Here is a 21,516-nt window from a genome sequence, read left to right on the forward strand (position 1 = left end):
AAAAAAAATACTGTAGTTAAGCATAAACTAAAAATAGAGTTCAGGAGGGGAAAAAAAGAACTTTAGTTGGGCAGGATCTGATTAGCTGAAATGCGGAAAAGAGAGTATTTGTTAAGTATCTCCTAAATTCTATCCATATTATTACACTGTATGCATATGCATATTTCATTCAATCCACATAACATATTGAAATATTACCATTTTAGAGTCTAAGTAATCTGTCCACAGTAACAAAACTAGGAAGTAAGACAGAAAATCTAAGCCCCAGGGTAACTAGAACCAAAAACTATGTTCTTTCCACTATTCCAGACTGTTTTTTTTTTTTCACAAGATAAGTGAAACAAAAGCAAAAATGGACTTAATCCAATGGGGGTTATGACAGAAATGAAGATTTCCTACTGCAGAAAGTTGAGTAAGGCAGAAAGAGAAACCTGGTCAATGACTGACAGAGGAGACTGGGTATAATCTTGCAGGCAATAAAGAGCTATCATGGGTTTCTAGAGCAGAACAGAACATTAAAAAGGCAGTATTATGAAAAGTGTACTCTAGCACTGTTATTTAGATTAAATGAATAAATATATTAGACAGGATGAATAATTTCACATTAGTGTTATCAATCCAGATGTTAAACTGATTTGTATCTGTAGTTAGTATTCATACTAACTACAATTTTAAGACTTATTTTTCAAGATTTTGTCAAGGAAATTTTCCAGCAGATAAGATAGAAATACTATTTTTTGAAAGAATGTCCTCCACAATTAATCTCAAAAACAAAGATAGGATAATATATAATAAATCTATGCCATATATCCTAAAATGTGAAATTTGAAAGTTAACAGGGGAGGTAACAGAACTTCTTGCTTTAGCTGAATTTAGCAGAAGTGCTATTAAAATGATGATGAGCAAATTATACCCTAAGAATAAAAAAGGAAATGAAGACAAGAAACCAAGAGAATAGAAAACAGAGAAAAAAAAATCAAGACAATTAACAAACCTGGTTTTATGAAAAATTAATAGAATTGTAAACCATTCGCAAGACTGATTTTTTAAAAAGGAAGAGAAAACACAAATTGCTAAATATGAGAAATGAAAGCAGGAACATCACTTAGAGGCTCACTAGAAGTTAAAAAGAAAAAAAGGACTATTGTGAAAAACACAGGTAAAACCTGTCAATGTGGAGTCCTTGAAAAATTATAAATTTACTAAAACTGACACAAGGTGAGAGAGAAAATTCTGAAGTCACTCTATTGAAAAATTGAATTAATAATTTAAAATTTTCTTCCCACAAAGAAAATTCCATTCCTAGATAAATGGTAAATTTTATCAAGATACAAAAGGAAGAAATAATATTCCTAACTTACTTTAAGAAGACAATAGAACACTGAAGCCAATTTACAAGCAATCAGCAACCAGTATACTTCATGAACAGACACAGAACTAATCTTTAACAAAATATTATTAAATAAAATGCAATATATATAAAAAGGGTATTTATTAATGAAAGGGGGTTTATCTCAGGAATACAAAGTTAATTTTATTTTTGAAAACTGATCAAGGTAATTTACCACATTAAAAGAAAGGAAAAAAATACAATCTTATTTATATAGAAAAAGCATGGGATAAAATTCAACACATATTCATGAGGAAACTCACAATAAAGGAGGAATAGAAAGGAATGTCCTCAATGTAGTTAAGAATGTATAAAAATCCCAAATCTAAATTTTCATTTATGGTGAAATACCTAATGCTTTCTTGCTAGGATCTGTAACAAGATAAGATGTGTATTTTCACTTTTTGTTATTAAAAAAATTAATTTATTTGATGAAGAACATGCAAATGCATAAGCACAAGTGGGGGGAGGGGCGGAGGAAGAGAGAGAATCTCAAGGGGACTCCCCTCTGAGCACGGAGCCTAACTCAGGGCTCAATCTCACAACCCTGAGGTCATGACCTGAGATGAAATCAAGAGTTGAAAGCTTAACTGACTGAACCACCCAGGCACCCCCACGACTTCTAATTAACACTATACTAGAAGTCCAAGTCAGCAAAATAAGGCATTAAAAATGAAAATAAAAGCTTATAACAGAAAAAAAGAAGGAAGGAAGACATAAAATTTTCTCTATTCACAGAAGACATGACTATTTGTTGAAAATATCCTCAGAAATCAACAAAGAAATAACTATAAATAGTATGTAAATTTAGAAAAGTGCCACGACATGAAAGCAGTATTAAAAACCCAATTTATAAAAAAAATTTTTTTAAAAACCCCAATTTACTTCTCTATATTAGTAGTAAGTAAAGAGAAGATAATTTTTTTGGGTGGGGTAGGGGGCGAGAGAATCTTAAGCAGGCACCAGGCCTAGCACAGAGCCTGATGCAGGACTTGATCTCATGACTCTGAAATTTTGACCTGAGCCCAAATCAAGAGTTTAATTCAAGAGTTTAATACTTAACTGAATGAGCCATTCAGGCACCCATTTTTTTTTTTTTTTAAGATTTTATTTATTTATTTGACAGAGAGAAATCAAAGTAGATGGAGAGGCAGGCAGAGAGAGAGAGAGAGAGAGGGAAGCAAGCTCCCTGCTGGGCAGAGAGCCCGATGCGGGACTCGATCCCAGGACCCTGAGATCATGACCTGAGCCGAAGGCAGCGGCTTAACCCACTGAACCACCCAGGTGCCCCCATTTTTTTTTTTTTTAAAGACTTATTTACTTGACAGACAGAGATCACAAGTAGGCAGAGAGGCAGGCAGAGAGAGAAAAGGGGAAGCAGGCTACCTACTGAGCAGAGAGCCCGATGCGGGCCTCAATCCCAGGACCCTGGGATCATGACCTGATCTGGAGGTAGAGGCTTAACCCACTGAGCCACCCTGGCGCCCCACAGGCACTCCATTTTTTAAGTCCCACTTAAAATAGCATGGAAAAAACCCCCAAAATATACTAGGACTAATTTAATAAAAATATCTAAAACCTTCTATCTAAAAACTCCAAGACTACTGACAAGGAATGAAGACTGAAATAAATGGAGATTTAACCATGTTCATGGATTAGAAGACAGTATTATTAAGACATCAAATCTCTCCAAACTGATTTATAGATTTAAGACATTCCCAATCATAATCCCAACAGTTTTATAAATTGACAGTATGATTCTAACATTTATAATTTTTAAAAAGAAATCACAATAAGTAGAAGAAAGAATGCATTTTTGGGAAGAAGAATAAAGAGGTCTCACATTACCCGACCTCAAGGAATGTCACAGTGATATATGAACAGACCAAAAGATAATGGAGCAGGATAGGGTATTCCAAAAGAGACATGACTTATATGATCAGTTGGTTTTTGACAAAGATGCCAAAACAATTCAACAGGGAATAAGACAGGGAGCAAAAAACTCTCATAAATTTCTAGTAGGAATATTAAATGGTACAATCACTCTGGGAAAAGCTATAGTAGTTTTATCAATGGATGATCAAGGGTGAAAGTTTGATGAGTAATAGCATACCTCAAAACGTCCTCCCACAAACTATATATCAATTATAGAGGGAAAAATTTGGAGGGCACTCTCCTTAACCATGTGATCAAAGGTAACACAGACAAACTGATATAATGTGCCTCCTAATACGATATTTTAAGGAGGACCCAATGTCATTCACATGGCATTTGTGCTAAAAATGCTCAACCTAAATCCAATCCTAGGGAAACAAGAAATGAATCCAAGTGAGTGATAGTCTACAAAATAACTACTCTGTGTTCTTCAAAAATGTCAAGATCAAGAAGGATAAGGAAAGAGTGAGAACAATTCCAGACTAAAGGGGACTAAAGACACATGACATTGAAATGCAATGCATGATCATGAACTGAGTCCTGGTCAGGGATGGAGGTTGGGAATGACAGTGGGACACCTATAAAGGACATTACTGAGGTATTACATGGTTAAGTGTCTATAGCCGAAAAGGGTCTGTGGATTAAATTAAAGTAGCAGTTCTCAGGGGGAGTCTGGGATTTCCAAGACACTTTGGAGAGTCCACAGAATCAGGTTTAAAAAAAAAATACCACTAAAAATGTGTCTCTCCATTCTTACTCTCTTATGAGTGTACACGAAATTTTCCAGAGGTAACATGACTTTTGATATAATAACAGATTGGATACAGAAGCAGATATAAATCCAGCTGCCTTCTATTAAGCCAAACATTAAAAAGATTTAGAAAACTTTATATAAAACAGTGCTACTTGATGTATGGTGGTTATTTCAAGGAAATGCACCTATGTGACTGAGTTACATGCTGACCTAGCTGCTTTTTCCATGGAACACGATATTTATGTGAAAGAAAACTAACAATCCAAGTATAGTTATTCAGACATAATGGTTATGACAGACATTCTCTGAAAAATGAATGAAGTTAGTATGTCATTTTGAAGGAAAACAACTGACAAAATTTGTTGCCAATGATAAAAGCAAATTTTAAAATTTAAAATTTGTTTTTAAGCAAAAATTAGAATTTTTAAAACTGCGACCTGCTATTGTGATTCTGACACCTTCCCAACTCTTAGAAGACTCTTCTAATGAAACTGATAGTAATATTAACAAATATAGGGTTTTTGATAGTGTATATAAAATGTCAACAACTGGAAGATATGCAGAACTCAGGAAACCAGTAGTTTTCAAGTGACCAACACATGGGTTAAAAAAAAAACCATGCATGGGTAGAAGACCCATTCAAAAACCAAGATCAACAATGGATTTGAATGTATCAATATAAAACATTAGCCAATATGGTTTCAGAGTCTATAATGCAATCACCTTTAAGAAAGAACCACTTGTCAATTTGGGATATGAGATCAAAATAGACCATGTGCAAATATCTGAAAAGGGTATTAAATACTCTCCTTTCCAAAAAAACGTAACCATGTGAGGTCCAATTTTCTTCATATATTTCACAGAAAGCAACGTGTTACAAGAAATTAAACACAGAAGCAGAGAGGAGAATCTAGCTGTCCTCTACAAAACCTGACATTAAAGAAATTTATAAAAATGCAAACTAAAGAAAAATATATTTGTTTAAAACATTTATAAAAACTTACTTGCATATATATATATATATATATATATATATATATATTTAAAGTAATTACTCTCTTTAAGAGCTGAGTCATTCTATTACCTATCTATCTCCTAAATGTGCTTTTAGATACATATTTAAATAAATTAAAGTGAATTAAACTAATACTGCTTCTTAATTTTGTTTCTTAATTTTGTATCATGGTTTTGAAACACAGGCCCTGGGGTATCATCAAACAGTAACTTGTACTCACTAGTATAGAAAATAAAACGAGATATATGAAATATTAACTGTCAATTTTGGAAGGAATGAATATTTATGCCAGAGCCATACACTATTACCATATATTTCATAGAAAGATCAACAAAAGGTTTTTAGGCATCTATAGGAAGAAAGCAGTAATAAGCCATAATGAATCTGAACTCCAGTACTGAGTCACCACGAACTTCAAAATAACAGAAACAAAGTCTTCTCATCAAAGTAATTTCTACATTTTTCCAGTACTACTTTAAAATAATTATTTATTTTTTAAAAAGATTTTATTTATTTATTTGACAGAGAGAGATCACAAGTAGGCAGAGAGGCGGGCAGAGAGAGAGGGGGAAGCAGGTTCCCTGCTGAGCAGAGAGCCCGATGCGGGGTTCGATCCTAGGACCCTGAGATCATGACCTGAGCTGAAGGTAGAGGCTTAATCCACTGAGCCACCCAGGCACCCCAACTTTAAAATACTTATTAATTGCATTCCAAACATTACTTAAATGTAACATGTAAGTGATATAAAAATAAACCCACGCCACATTTCATAAGTAGAACATTAATATGACCTTAGAGTTCCCCTGTAAACTACCCTTCTCTCTTGCCAAAATAGCTACTCTCCTGATTTTGTATTTATCTTCCCATGCTTTTCTCCAGCATTAACTTTTCATTTAATTTAGCTCACCTATTTGCTCACTAACAAATAAACATAATTCATGCACAGAGTCTAAGTCAGGGAACAGAAATGTGAACTAATCATTTTAGTTACCCACTGAAAGGTAAGTGGTGTGAAGGCACACCAAAGGAAGCTTCTGATTCTATGTGGAAAAGTCAAGAAAGGTTTCCCCAAGAAAGTCTGAACTGAGTTTTAAGAATAAGTGTTTCTAAGAGCTGGGTGCATGGGAAGAGGAGCCCTCTTTTAATTTCAAACAGAAAAATACATTATTGCCAAGGGACCATCAGGTGAGAAAGCTGAATTCCAGCAACTAAAGGTGTGGCCGGCACATAAACTCAGGAGATGAGGCAAGACAGGTAAACGGGGACTAAATTATGATGAGAAATTTGAAATTTATAATCTAAGCCAAAGGAACTAAGGTTGATAAATTGCCTTATCATTATGATTACTGCTGCTAGTATATACTTTCTGAAAGTATATACTTTCTGTATATATGCCCTTTGATAGTGCCCCTCACCATACAGTGACTCTAGTCTTGCCCATATGACTTCCTTTGGCCTATGAGACAATACCAAATTTAGTGGAGTGCTCATGTCTACCTTTTCTCCTTGCAGGCCTGGACCCTGACATGAGAACAAGCCCCAGCTCGCCAACAGGAAGGTGAGCAACTATGTAGAACAGAGCCAAGTAATCCCCGCTTGAAGCTATCCTAGGCTAGCTGACAGCCAGCTGACTCTGCGAACACATGAACGAGTCAAGCCAATACCAAAAGAATGGCGCACCAATCTGTAGACTCCTCAACAAAATAAACACCGCCTGCTATATGCTACTGAGGTTTGGGGGGTGCTTGGAATAGATGGAATGTAAGAGTAAGTGAAACAGGGACCGAAGCTAACCATAGGTTTAAGCAAGTGTCTCATGGCCAGATATGTTTTTTTATTTTTTAAGATTTTATTTATTTATCAGAGAGAGAGAGGGAGAGCGAGCGAGCACAGGCAGACAGAATGGCAGGCAGAGGCAGAGGGAGAAGCAGGCTCCCCGCCGAGCAAAGAGCCCGATGTGGGACTTGATCCCAGGATGCTGGGATCATGACCTGAACCAAAGCAGCTGCTCAACCAACTGAGCCACCCAGGTGTCCCCAGATATGTTTTTTAATGAACAGAAAATAGAGAGCAGATTAACAGTGGAGGCAAAAGTTTACGAAAGAAACCACAGTGTTGGAATTGGTGCCAAAAGGAGTAGAGCAGAAAAGAATCTGAAATGCAATATTGGGTGCTAGAACTGTTGGAACTTATGCGCTAATTAGACATATTCAATGAAGGAGGAGGATTTCAGGTTAAATCCTAGACTTACTGCAAGAATAATTATAGATGCAATCAACTTAGATTTATAATAGTTTAAAAGAAATAAGTTAGGAATTTTTTTAGATCTCTGTTTTTGTTGAAGATACCAATAATCACTTCAGAAAATAGTACTTTAATACTGAAAGACAAAGGGCATTTTTACATATTTTCACAGGGATAACAAATAGAATTTAAGATACCTTTGAAAAGATAAAAACTACCCAAATTAATCATGGGAACATGCTGACTAAGCAGAATCCAATTTCCTACAATTAAAGACAGCACTGATCTTTCTGAAATGGTCATTCTACATTAAAAGCAGTGGGTTTTCAATTAGGTCTTTTCCCTTACTTTTCATTTTCAGCTCCCCATCATTTTGTTAAATTTATTTTTCATCTTGTAATCTGAAACAGCTTAGATGGAAGGTACAACAAAAAATTCTATAAAGATTTAGAAAGAATAAATGTATTAACATTTGCTTTATAGTAGTGTATAATTGTGCACTTACATAATCCAAAGCCATAAATCCAAGCTACCTTATTCACTAAGGAAATGCTTTATGTTTGTACTGACAGACACACATGTGAATACAATTTTAGTCAAAAATAAAATATGTATCATTTGTGAAAACTGATATATAGTCAAATAGTAAGGAACCAAAATAGTGAAAGGTAAGGCCATTAAAAGCACATTTTCTCCCAGAGGAAATCAAAATACGATGATCACTCGGAATAAAAGTAGAGGTAACAGGAACATGAGAAAAAAAGATTACACAGTTGCATTTCCAGACTAAAGTAGTTAAAAACTACCATTATATTTGTTACCCATTTCTATTTTCTCTATGAAATAGATTCCTTCATGCACCAGTAGTTGAAGAACCAGTTATAGAAGCGAGAAATTCAAGAATACTTAAACCAAACTTGTTTACCACAAATTCTTCTGCCTCTACTATGGATACAGAAAAGAATACAAATCATCCAGAAAAAGAAGGGTACACCCATACCCCTATCGTCATACAGATGGATGAAAAGTCTGAGAACTTGCCTCTTTCTCAGTGTCTCTAGAGATACATGTCCACTGGTTCTCCTTCACACTGTACGCCCAGAAGTCAGCAAGATCTTGTGTTCCATCCCAGCCACCAAACAAATAAACGGTCTCTATGAAAATTAGAAAAATATGTATAAAAAACCCCTTAAGGATAAAATTTAAATATAGGCACCCAGACGTAGCCATTGTTTTTAAGACCACTTAAGGCACATCTAAATAAGGTTAAAAATGAAATTTGTAAATGGGTAATATTTCAAAATATATACTAGGCTAGTATCTCCTATACACAGTTATATGAAAGGCTGCTGCAGAACTACTATTTTGAGAGATTTATAAAAATACAAGTAACATAGAGACATTCCCCGAGATTCTTTCATAGGTCTGGAGTGGGTAAAAAGAGTCTGCATTTTTTCAAGTATCCAGAGTGAACTGCATGTGCTGCCAGTTTAGGAGTTTCTGTGCTAGGCCACAAAAAATTTACATACAGCAGCTTCTTAGCAATGCAGCTTCAGATGGTTAAGAAAGGACGAAAGAAAGAGAAAGAGAGAGAGAAAGAAAAATTCCAAAAGACAATAAGGTCTACAATAGAACATAAAAACATCTAGCTATTTCTGAAAAAAACTTCACATTAAAACTGTTTTCCCTCTATTGAAATATCAAAAACAAAGATTAACACTAGCTTTGAGTTAAAGCTAGACACCTGAAGAATAAGGTGATGTACAGCCTTGGCATTCCCATGGAAAACTGGGGAAATCTTTTCCAAATACACTATGGTAGGCTTAACCCCTCAGAAGTCAACATTTAAGTCATCCTAGGTATCTTGAAAATTTGGTTTCTTCTAACTCTGAAATGTCTATTATATCCATGGACTGCTTCACTGCAACAAAACTGATTTCTTGCCCCATGAATAGTGGGGTAATAACGCAGTTATCATCCACCTCCTTCTTTATAATAGTGCCTTTCCTTTCTTCAAATATTTCCCCCCACTGAAATATCTTATGTCTACTAGTTACACAAGCCCACCAATTATTTTTTAAAAGTTACAACATTCCCTTTTTTTTTTTTTTTAAGATTTTATTTATTTGAGAAAGATAGAGAGCACAAGCAGTGGGGAGGAGCAGAGGGAGAGGGAGAAGCAGACTTCCTGCTGAGCAGGGAGCCCACTGTGGGGTTCGATCTCAAGACCCTAAGATCTTGACCTGAGCTGAGGACAGATGCTTAACCAACTGAGCCACCCAGGTGCCCCTCTTTCTTTCCTTTTTTAAAAGTAAATTCTGTACCCAACATGGGGTTTGAAGTCATGACTACAAGATCAAGAGTCATATGCTCTAACAATTGAGTCAGCCATGTGCCCCTCTTTAAAAAAAGGTTAAGTAGACATATAGGAACATTGTAAAGCTATCTACACACTAATCAGCATGACCTAGGCCTATTTATGTGGAGACTGTCATCTAAGTTAGGTCCCACCATGAACAGCAACAATTCAAAGTGCACCTAGAAATACTGTAACATCATTAAGAAAATTATTGCCATTCATAGAGCTTTTTGTCATATTTTCATAGAATTTCAAACTCTAAGTGAATTTTCTAAGTGATATGTGCTTTTTAAAAAAAAAAAAAAAAGATTTTATTTATTTATTATACACAGAAAAGGAGACAGTGAGAGAGGGAGGAACACAAGCAGGGGGAATGGGAGAGGGAGAAGCAGGCTTCCCACTGAGCAGGGAGCCTGATGAGGGGCTTGGTCCCAGGACCTACGGATCATGACCTGAGCCGAAGGCAGACACTTAGCAACTGAACCACCCAGGCCCCCGAAATATGCTATTCTATGCCCAGAAGCTATGGAAATCAAAACAATGCCTCTGGGTAAGAACATACCATTGGAACAGGATTGAGTTCTAGTGTTAACTGGGTAATTAAATCAAATACATGCCACATAAGCCCCCTGGGTCTTAGTTTTTTCACTTACAAAACTCAGTGTGGTGGTGTTCTTCAGATGTAAGTTTCATTAAGACATTCTGAAGGCTATCAGACAGCATTTCTATCTCTAAAACATGCACAAAAATAAAAAAATACTCTGTAGTTACTAAGGGCCACAGACTCAACAAAAACAAAATTATTGTATCCAATTCTATGACTAACTCAGTACCTAGAACTTTCTGAGCTCTGTACATAGGTAAAATAATGGCAATTATTTGAAACTGTTAAAAAACTATCATATCTCAGAACTATGAAATAATCCATTACCATTAGTTAAGTAACATTCTGTCTCCCAAATGGCATGCAGTAGTACCAGATACTTCAAGTTTTACAGGAAAAAAAAAAAAATTGAAGAATTTTCATCTGGCTTAAAAATTATTTGCCAAGGCCTCACTATAATGGCAATTAACCCAGTAGAGGGAGGGTATATAACTAAAATAGCAATAGCAATTGACCTTTTGTTTTATAGTGTTTCTGGGTACCCTCTGGATAAGGTTACCCTGGTTCATTAACTTTAATAACCCTTCCTCTTGGGCTCTGGGTTCTCAATGTTCTTTCTGAAAAGCAGGTCTCTTTGTACGCATAAATTCTCACAGCAAAGAAAACCCACATTTCCACAACAGCCTCATTGATAGCTGAGCAAAATAAAATCTGGCAGAGAGCAAGCATCCCAATGGAATTAATCCAAGATGTCATTCTTGTCTTTGAATGCTTTGTAGTTGCAGTTGAAGTTTAATAGTAAAATTGAATGAATCGGATGGAAACAGGACCTTTTGACATACCTGAATAAAATGCATGACAAAATTTTAATTAAATCATCTAATCATTTAAGTTAAATCATTCAGAGATGAAATATTATCTAGAAATAAACATAAGCGAAAGTATAATTTAATGCATAAAGGATATCAAAAACTTTTAAAGATTACAGAAATAACTGGAGAGAACTGTAGTAAGAAAAAAGTAAGGAAAAGAGAAAAAAGAAAACATTATTTGCAACAGGGTCCATTCTCATGCTTATCGGTTATGTAACAATTCACGTACATCCCTGGGCAGTACAGTCCTCTTCAAGCAGCAGCCCTTTCTCCGTATTTTTTTTCTTAAAGGCACATAGGCTGTTGTGGCTCTCCATTTCCCCCAGCACTCAGAGGAATGTTCAGTCGATGTTTTCCCAGGACTAGTCTGAACTGACAAGGTATTATACAGAAAAGAAAGCAGACAGTCCCTATCTTCAAGGAGCTTACAATCTAATCAAGAATGTAACACAAGTACATAAATCACCACAAGGCAGGGCAGATTGAATGCCATAAGAAAGGTAAAAAGCACCATCTGAGTTCAATAGAGGGAAGAGAGTATACCTACCGGGACTCAAGAAAGGAGGGATCTGACCTATGTATGCATCAGAAGGTGGCTCTGGGGGCACCTGGGGTGGGGGTTCAGTTGGTTAAGTGTCAGGCTCTTGATTTTGGCTCAGGTCATGATCTCAGGGTCAGGAGATGGGAGTCTCCGGAAGGGCTCCATGCTCAGTGGAGAGTCTGCTTGAGATTCTCTCCCTCTGCCCCCCCCCCCACTCACATGTATGTTCTTTATCTCTCTAAATAATTAAATCAATCTTTAAAAAAGAGAGAGAGAGAGAGAGAGAGAAGGTGGTTCTGTTGCCAGAAAGAGAGAGAGAGAGAGAGAGAGAGAGAGAAGGTGGTTCTGTTGCCAGAAAGGGAGACAGAACATTTCAAGCATGGTAAAAAGTATAACAAAGGCACAGAGACAGAAAAACATATGAGAAATGTTTTATTTATAATTTTTTTAAAAGATTTTATTTGAGAGAGACTGAGCATGAGTGAGAGAGAGAACCGGAGCAGAGGGGTAGAGGGAGAGGGAGAAGCAGGCTTCTTGCTGAGCAAGGAGCTGACACGGGGTTCGATGCCAGTACTCTGGAATCATGATGGAGCTGAAGGCAGTCGCTTCACCAGCTGAGCCACCCAGGCACCCCACATGAAAAATGCTGTAAAACACATGGTCTCTAAAGTCAGGCAGATCTTGACAGAACTGTAGTTCTACCACCATGGCTGCATAACCACCACTGCTTTCCTTAACCCCTGGTTTCCTCATGTCCAAAATGGCACACCACAGCACCTAGCTCATAAAGCTACTCTGAGAATTAAATTACATAATGCATGCAAAGCGGTTAAAACTCTGTGAAGAGTAAATGCACTGTTCAATTTAAAAGAACACAGAAAGTACCAGGTAGTAATGAGGTTAAAAAGACAGGTAGTGGCCAGACTGTGGAAGGGGTTAAATGACAATATAAAGGCTTTGAAATCAACTCTACAGACATGGAATAGCTTCAGAAGATCCCAAGCAGAAAGCTGTAACAAGGCCAGCTCTGAACCTGCAGCATCATAGGACTTGCCCGAGAAGGAGAAGCCAGCAAAATAGAGGGACTGGAAATGAAGTGACCAGTTAATAGCCTATGTTCAAAATGTCAAACCAATTTCATTCTGAGACTAATGAATCAATCATCAACCAGTGAGTCAATCTGTCATTTCTGAGGCCACAAAAACTAAACTTCAACCACATTCTTTTGGGTACCAGCAATACACATCTCATATATACTAAGAATAAGGTAGAAATATTAACACATCAGTGTCTTTATACCATTCAGCACAAAAAAGTAGGCTTTTTATTTTATGAGTCCAACTGTAAGATCTATCCTTCTACTCTGACTCTTATGGGTAAATCAGACTGTGCTGACTGAATAATCCTCCACAAGATGGCACACTATTTTCATAATTAAATCCATGTTTCCACCTCCAAACAGTATAGAATACAAATACTATACACTCATACAGCATGGACCCAATGTTAAACAAAATTTATGTGTCAAAAAGAAGAGGTAGGAGAAGAGTTAAAAGGATACTGAAGGAGGTTAACTTAATTCTTAGTTTAATACACACACCTAGATAAAAACAAATGAAATGGAAAAAAAGTTTTAAGAGACACAAATTTATATTCAAGATAAAAATGAAACCCTGTCAGGACATTTGATATTCAAGAGTTTAGTCCTTCTGAAAATACATTTGGTAAGACCTTAAACTGACATGAGAATTTTGAAGAGAGGAATGAACTAGAAGGAAAAAGCTATTTTACATGTTCTTTAGCCTTACCTTCTTCAGCCGTTCCCCTAACTCTTATGACCCAGCAGGTTATCAACTAGATTCATCTGTCTCCCTTTTTAAACAGAACTACAGGGGCGCCCGGGTGGCTTGGATTATGATCTCAGGGTCCTGGGATCGAGTCTCGCATCGGGCTCTCAGCACAGCGGGGAGCCTGCTTCCCCCCGCCCCTCTCCACCTGCCTCTCTGCCTACTTGGGATCTCTGTCGAATAAATAAAGAAAAATCTTAAAAAAAAAAAAAATAAACAGAACTGTATTTTTACATAAAGCTATGATTATAAATCTAGAGACTGATCCTTTGGTTGAATTCAATATACATCATATATCATACATATGTCTTTTTTTTCAATATACTTTGTATTTTTTTTTAAAGATTTTGTTTATTTATTTCACAGACAGATCACAAACAAGCAGAGAGGCACGTGGGGTTTGATCCCAGGACCCTGAGATCATGACCTGAGCCAAAGGCAGAGGCTTAACCCACTGAGCCACCCAGGTGCCCCTATTCTTTGTATTCTTAATTAAGGCTGTATTTCTAGAATTCCTTTCTGATAACTATATGGTAGAAAAAAGATTCAATAACCGGTAGCTAAAGAAACAGCCAAATGCATATGTTTGTAATTAACAACTAAAATCCATATTCACCTATTTCCTTCAAAAGTTTAAGGAATTTAAGGAAAACCTATATATGGCACTGTGGGGGGGGGGGAGGAAGAAAGGAAGAAAGAAGCAAGAAAACAAGCACTTTCATATAATGAGTACAGAACAGTCAAAGGTTCAGATTTTCATAGAAGGGCTCTACCAAGTGACAAGCAACACTCCTTTAATTTCTTTTGTAGATACCAAATACTGGGATTTTCCCTGAGTCTTACTACCTTTCCTGAGAGAGGAAAAAAGGTGGCACTACAGATTCTCAAAATTCAATGAGAGTTACCACCCAACAAAGAATTGCCTGGTAAATTTTCATCTAAACAGACTTCCACACTGAAATAGAATAGACATATCTTTTCTTTCTTTCTATCTGCCTTATTTTACCCAGAGTTGAAGAACGGAAGTGGAGAGGTGCCAGGTATAGGGATTATACTCAATAAAACTGACCAACACATGAATAGGACAAAATACTACATTTCTTCTCTAACATGGTATAAATGATAGAATTCACTTAGGATGACAAAAAGCTCTGAAATTAAATAGTAAAATTTATACCATCAAGTATTTTTCCAAATTGTTACTCTACCTTTAGAGCTGTAGCAAAATGGAAAAAACTATAAAGGCGGGGGGGGGGGAGAATTTAGCTACCATTATATTTTTAAGAAAACAAGATACACGAAATACCGAGAAGCAGTAATTGCTTTGAAATATAAGCCACTTCAAAGATGAAATGAAGTTTTACACTAGTGAAGTTCTTCTTAACTTTTTGAGTTAAGATTCCTTTTGATGATCTGAATTCATAGATTCTCTTCCTAGGAAAACATACACACAAACAAAATTTTGTATATAACTTCACCAGATTAAGAGCCCTTGCTCTGGAAATCCTTAAAACGAATACTTAAAATAATGACTGGGTCTTTCTATTATGTTTCACTACTCTGGCATCAGCTTTATAAAGATAAAACTTCTAGGTTCTTCAGACTCTACTCGGGGAAAGTCATTCTTTACTACTAACTCCATCTAATCCTTATCAGCAAAATTCTAAATTTTTTTCCCCCCACAAATCTTACAAATATATTTATGGTTTCCCTTCCTCTCTAAAATATCAGTGAGGACAACACAGATAAAAGATGAGGCAAATATATTAAAATAACACTGGTTAGTTAAAATGTGGGATTATGGGTCAGTTATTTTTTCCCCTCAACACTACTTTTCAAGTTGTTTTAAATTATTTCCACTGTGAGAGTCTGTCAAAAACAGAAACCAAGGATTAAAAAGGTCTCTAGACTTACATAAAACTCTCTCAACAAAGCCCATCAGTATATACAAGTATAGTAATACTGCACATAAAAATACAATTACATAAATAATATACACATTATATACAAAATACATTATTTAACTCTCCCAATAACTTATTCTTCCCATTTTTTATCATCATAATAACTCATTCATGATCAAAAAGTGAGTGGTAAAGTCAGGATTCAAACCCAGGTATGTCTAACACATACACCCCCTTCTCACAAACTAAACCCTCAACCATTATATTTGATTGCTATGTCAGTAGGACTGGACTAGAAAAAGTTCTCTCAAAGATTTACAATGAATATGATCTCTCTGAAGATGACCAAGATCAACCTCATGGTAGCAGTTATAATAGGGCTCTGGTATAGACATGATAAAGTATATGAAAAATCCTTGGTAACTGATGCTATTAATGGTTTTATAATAGAAATAGATTTGTAAAGAACAAATCCGAAGATACTCCAAATTCTGCTCTGCATGCAAATTAAACTTGGAAAGCATCAAATGTTGCCTAAAAGAATGCAAAACTCCTTATAACATTTAACTTTTCTATCTTGATCCCAAGGTAATGACAACTATGGCCTTAAAGAAACACAGTTTATATACCAGAAAAGAATAAGTGGAATCACCAAAAATTTTTAAATATATTAGAATACATCCAACAACATGGAGCGTCTGGGTGGCTTAGTTAAGCGTCTGCCTTCGGCTCAGGACATGATCTCAGGGTCCTAAGAGCCAACCCCATGTTGGGCTCTCTATTCAGAGAGGAGTCAGCTTCTTCCTCTCCCTCTCCTCCTCCCCTGCTTGAGCTCACTTTCGCTCTCTCTCAAATAAATAAAATCTTTAAAAAAAAAAAGAATTAACGCCTATGTGTATTTATTGGACTCTCAGAAGAAAGGATGCCAAAAAAAAAAAAAAAAGAAGAAGAAGAAGAAGAAGAAAGGATGCCTATGGTTGAACCTGTATTTGTGGGAGGGAAAGGATTTGGGAAAATAGACCAACATTAATTAGGGGAGCAAGTTCAGATACCCTAAATGAGTCTCTTCTACAAAGAAACTAGTAATACTCCTAAACCAGCTCACAGGTTACTATAATATTTTAGCAGTTAATTTTCAGAGAGATATCGTGACTTCTCTCCTTGTTACTTACAAAACATTTGTGAAAATATATTAATGCCCATAAGATTATTATCGGCATTGTGATTTTTATTTTTATTTCATGATGTGAGTCAACAAAAATTACTCCTGAGGCACTATAAGTCAGCATTAACACAGTAACAGAAAAAAGTAAAAGCAAAATATTACTTGAATGGATATTGGCACTCCCTGAAATAAAGTATTCTAAAACCAAATAATAAAGTAAAATTATACTGAATTCTTATTATTCACTTTTCCAGATAGTAACTTAAAGCCTACTATAATTTTAGCAGTAACCTCTAAATACAATGGTACCTAAGCTGTCTGAGGCTGCAGAAACCTAAGTAAAATTTTTTGTACCAAGATATAGAATAAAGTCTAAAAGGCGAAAAGAAGTAGATATAACAAATTATTTATAAGTTTGTGAACAGTCTTAAGCAATTAGTGAAATTATCAACAATTAAGCTACTTAATTTGATATTCGCTCTTGAAAAATATCTTAATTCTCTTGCAGTAATTCCCATATTATGGCATTAAGATAGAAGTGCACTGAAAAATCCAGAGGTACTCTACAGTTTACTAAAAGATTCGAACATATATAAACCCACACACACTCACAAAGGGAAAGGGCCGCACATTTCTTTGAGGTTACCTAGTTTCAATTGTGCAGCAGCCTCCCTTCCCTCATGTGTTATTACGTTGTTTATGTTAAACCTGTGACTAATCTTCTATTTTCTTTGCTACTTGGCTATATGTCTGATAAAATTTCACCTCTGCAATGAATGGAAGAAGTATCTTTGTGCTTAGCTGATATTTTAGAATGCATAACTTTTAAAAGTATTGGTTTCCACAGCAAATATTCCTTACCTGTTTGAACATCAATAACCATCTGATGGCCCCCTCTCATTCCTGGTCGGTTATCCTCTCCATCACCTGAAGAAGAAACAAATATGTTCTTTAAAAAGAGTAACACAGAATAACTGGAAATCCAGAGTAACAGCATTCATAAGTCTACAACGAGTAGTAAAACTAACACATATTTATTCTTTCAACATTAAAAGCAAATAAAAAGACTCAAAAGAAATAATATAACTGTGTTTATAATAATTACCCTTTTTTCCAATGCTTTCAGGCTATTAATGCAACAGGGAGCTATTTTTTTTTTTTTTAAATATTTTATTTATTTATTTGACAGTGAGAGATCACAAGTAGGCAGAGAGGTGGGCAGAGAGAGAGGAAGGGAAGCAGGCTACCTGCTGAGCAGAAAGCCCGATGTGGGGCTTGATCCCAGGACCCTGAGATCATGACCTGAACGGAAGGCAGCGGCTTAACCCACTGAGCCACCCAGGCGCTCCGGGAGCTATTTTTAATATATTTATGACCAGTGCCATATCAGCAAGAAGGTAGGATATTCCACAAAAACATTAGACAAAAAACAAATGGCATGACAAAGTGAAGGTGGAAAGCAGTTACAGAATTAGATCTCAGGTCTATATTCCAAGCATACCTAATTATACCTAGTATAATGAGCAGTTTTAAAGTTCATACAACTGGGACGCTTGGGTGACTCAGTTGGTTAAGCATCTGCTTTTGGCTCAGGTCATGATCCCAGGGTCCTGGGATCAAATCCCACATTGGGCTCCTTGCTCAGGAGGGAACCTGCTTCCCCCACCCTCTCTGCTTGCCTCTCTGCCTACTTCTGATCTCTCTTTCTGTCAAATAAATAAAGATCTTGAAAAACAAAACAAAAAGACTAAAAAAAAGTTCATACAACTAAGCTACCGAAAACCAACATGTTATCAAGTTTTGTATTAATTTATATTATCACATAACTTACCAACTATTTTGAGTACAGCACATTTTTGAGCAAGAAGTTTAAGATTTACTTCCTTTTGATTCCTATTTCCATGATGGAGCTTAACAGGCAGTTTGAAATATGATCAGGGAAACTTTTAAACTTCTGTAGAACTGCTGTTCAACTTGTATTTAATCTTACCTTATACCAAATCTTAATATAAACAAAGATACAACTTCATTTCAATGATTCAACAAATTGCAGGATTCTAATGTCTGTCCTGATATAAAACAGAAAACCTAAGGTTTTCTTTATTATTCCCCTATTAACTAAAATACATTACTTTGGCTAATAATTTTCCATGTCTCAGCTTTCTCCTAGGTAAAACAGGGACCATCTAAGTTTTTACTAATTTCACTGGAGTACTATGAAAAATACTGAAATATCAGTTCTCTCTCTCTCTCTCTCTTTTTTTTTTTAAAGATTGATTGATTGATTGATTTATTTATTTATTTATTTATTTATTTGACAGACAGAGATCACAAGTAGGCAGAGAAGCAGGCAGAGAGAGGGGGAAGAAGGCTCCCCGCTGAGCAGAGAGCCCGATGCACGGCTGGATCCCAGGACCCCGGGATCATGACCTGAGCCTAAGGCAGAGGCTTTAACCCACTGAGCCACCAAGGTGCCCCTGAAATGTCAGTTCTTATATAGAGAAAATATCATGCCAAACTGAAACACTCAACCCATTACTACTGTATTCAAAGACTTCTCATTCAGAAGTTCTCCGTAAATTCTTTCTCCGTTCCAATATAGTTAAGATTTCACTGCTCGTTATCACTGAAGTTTTATCTTTGTCTTCCTTCTTCCCCCACGTTGCCACTTTCAAGAACAGAATAAGAAACTAAAATAAATTTACTGTCAAGAAGTTTACATTTTATATATTTAACCCATTAGTTTTCAAATACACAATTATAATCTGTCTGCTACAGCATGTGCTTCTCTGACAAAAATAATCTCAAAAATGACTGAGAAAGCAGGAGAAATGATGTCTGAATAACAGAAATTATGGAGGTTCATAAGCAATTTTCTCTAGAATATTAATGTTTAACAATATCAGGGAAGACCTTTCTCCCAATTTAAGAGAAGTGCTTAGCAATTTATGAAGACTGTCAGAAAAAAGCTAAACATCCACAGAATTACCTTCCCTTAATGCAAGTAATTGCACTAAACAATCGCTACACTTTCCACTACATTAACATCTGGCAAAGCAATGAGTCAAGATCAAGAAGTGACAAAAGGGGCGCCTGGGTGGCTCAGTGGGTTAAGACACTGCCTTCAGCTCAGGTCATGATCCTAGGGTCCTGGGATTGAGCCCCACATCGGGCTCTCTGCTCAGAGGGAAGCCTGCTTTCCCCCCGCTGCCTGCATCTCTGCCTACTTGTGATCTGTCAAATAAATAAATAAAATCTTAAAAAAAAAAAAAAAAGAAGTGACAAATACTTTCCTCTGTATAAAAAAATGGATCAATGGAGAAGACTATGCGCTAGATCAGATTTTTAAGTTTTGATCAATACCCTCTAAGGTCGACAGCTCAAAGAAGGAAACATGAGTCCCAGCGTTTAAGGCTCCAAACTCACTGTGGTACTCAATGTAAATCCCTCAGAGAGTTACCTGTATCAGTATTTATTTTTATCAGGGTTACTACACTAGTTTTCATTCGTATCTGCATAAAAAGTTCCACAGATTTAGAATAGTATGCCCCATTTCTACTTTCCTCATAAGCCCTGTTCACTTCAGAGAACAATTCTGCAAAACTGAGGGTTTATCAGACACATCTGGCATTACAGCACTAAGCCTGTAAATTTATAGTACCTCTATAAAAGCAGTTTATGAGGGTATTCTGTGTAAAAACTGTCCAAAAACAAAAAGGTTTCAAAGAAAAGTTTAATATAGTAAACTAATTCTGCCATCTAGTTCTTATGTTAAACACTCGTGTTTCCCAAACAAAGTACTGTAAAACTTGTGCTACCCTGGGAAAAATGATACTAAGCCATTAAAGCAAAACCACTCACAATCCAGAGAACAACACTTACCTTTGGTGCTTTTGGGAATGATTTGACTCCATCGTGGCTTATATTCCTGTTGGCTGATGTACTGATTGAACAAACCATCTGCAAATATCAAATGAGGGACAATTATTTATACCTTAACTGGCTTTCACCTTTTGTTATAGCAAAAAAGACAAAAAAGCCTGTATTAACAAGGGAAATTATTAATATGTCACTAATACACTAATAACAGCACATTTTCAGAAAATGTATCACCTCAGTTTTCACACTATCTCAAATACATAAAGTATTAGTTGACAAAATCATGTAAACAAATTGTTTTAGTGGCAGCTCATACTAAATTTACTATGTTTTCCCCATTTTTGTCACGACAAATACAAGAAAACTAGAGAAGAAAATGAGTACCTCCTACTGGGTATTTAAAGATACAAATGTAGTGATCTGAAGGGGTGGGTGCATCTGATGTTTATAGCAGCAATGTCCATAATAGCCAAACTCTGGAAAGAACCTAGATGTCCATCAACAGATGAATAAAGAAGATGTGGTGTGTGTACACATGTACACATGTGCGCGCGCGCACACACACACGGAATACTATGCAGCCATAAAAAACGGAATTGTGCCATTTGCAACAACATGAGTAGAACTAGAGGGTATTATGCTAAGTGAAATAAGTCAATCAGAGAAAGATAATTATCATATAATCTCTCTGATATGAGGAATTGAGAGGCAGGGCGGGGGGTTGTGGGGGGTAGGGAAGGAAAAAATGAAACCAGATGGGATCAGGAGGGAGACAAACCCTAAGAGACTCTTAATCTCCTGAAAGAAACTGAGGGTTGCTGAGGGGTAGGGGGAGGGTAGGGATAAGGTGGCTGAGTTATGCACATTGGGGAGGGTATGTGCTATGGTGAGTGCTGTGAGTGTGTAAGCCTGATGATTCACAGACCTGTACCCCTGGGGCAAATAATACATTATATAATAAAAAATTCAAAAACAAGGAAAAAAGAAAACAAGTGCCTCAACAACTT

At 36.2% G+C, this 21,516-nt stretch overlaps 1 protein-coding gene across 3 annotated transcripts in view; it reads right to left on the minus strand.

Annotated features, from left to right (window-relative positions):
- Nucleotides 1-21,516, minus strand: part of MKLN1 (muskelin 1) — a 306,882-nt gene that overhangs the window by 62,819 nt on the left and 222,547 nt on the right. For all 3 annotated transcript variants that reach the window (XM_082694003.1, XM_082694002.1, XM_082694001.1), the window contains exons 7-9: nucleotides 20,513-20,590; nucleotides 17,492-17,557; nucleotides 8,380-8,492 (exon numbers count right to left, since the gene is read on the minus strand). In XM_082694003.1, coding sequence (XP_082550129.1) covers nucleotides 8,380-8,492; nucleotides 17,492-17,557; nucleotides 20,513-20,590 — 257 coding nt within the window. The remainder of the gene's footprint in view (nucleotides 1-8,379; nucleotides 8,493-17,491; nucleotides 17,558-20,512; nucleotides 20,591-21,516) is intronic.

The sequence above is a fragment of the Mustela nivalis genome (genome assembly GCF_964662115.1).
Source record: "Mustela nivalis genome assembly, chromosome: 12".
NCBI lineage: Eukaryota > Metazoa > Chordata > Mammalia > Carnivora > Mustelidae > Mustela > Mustela nivalis.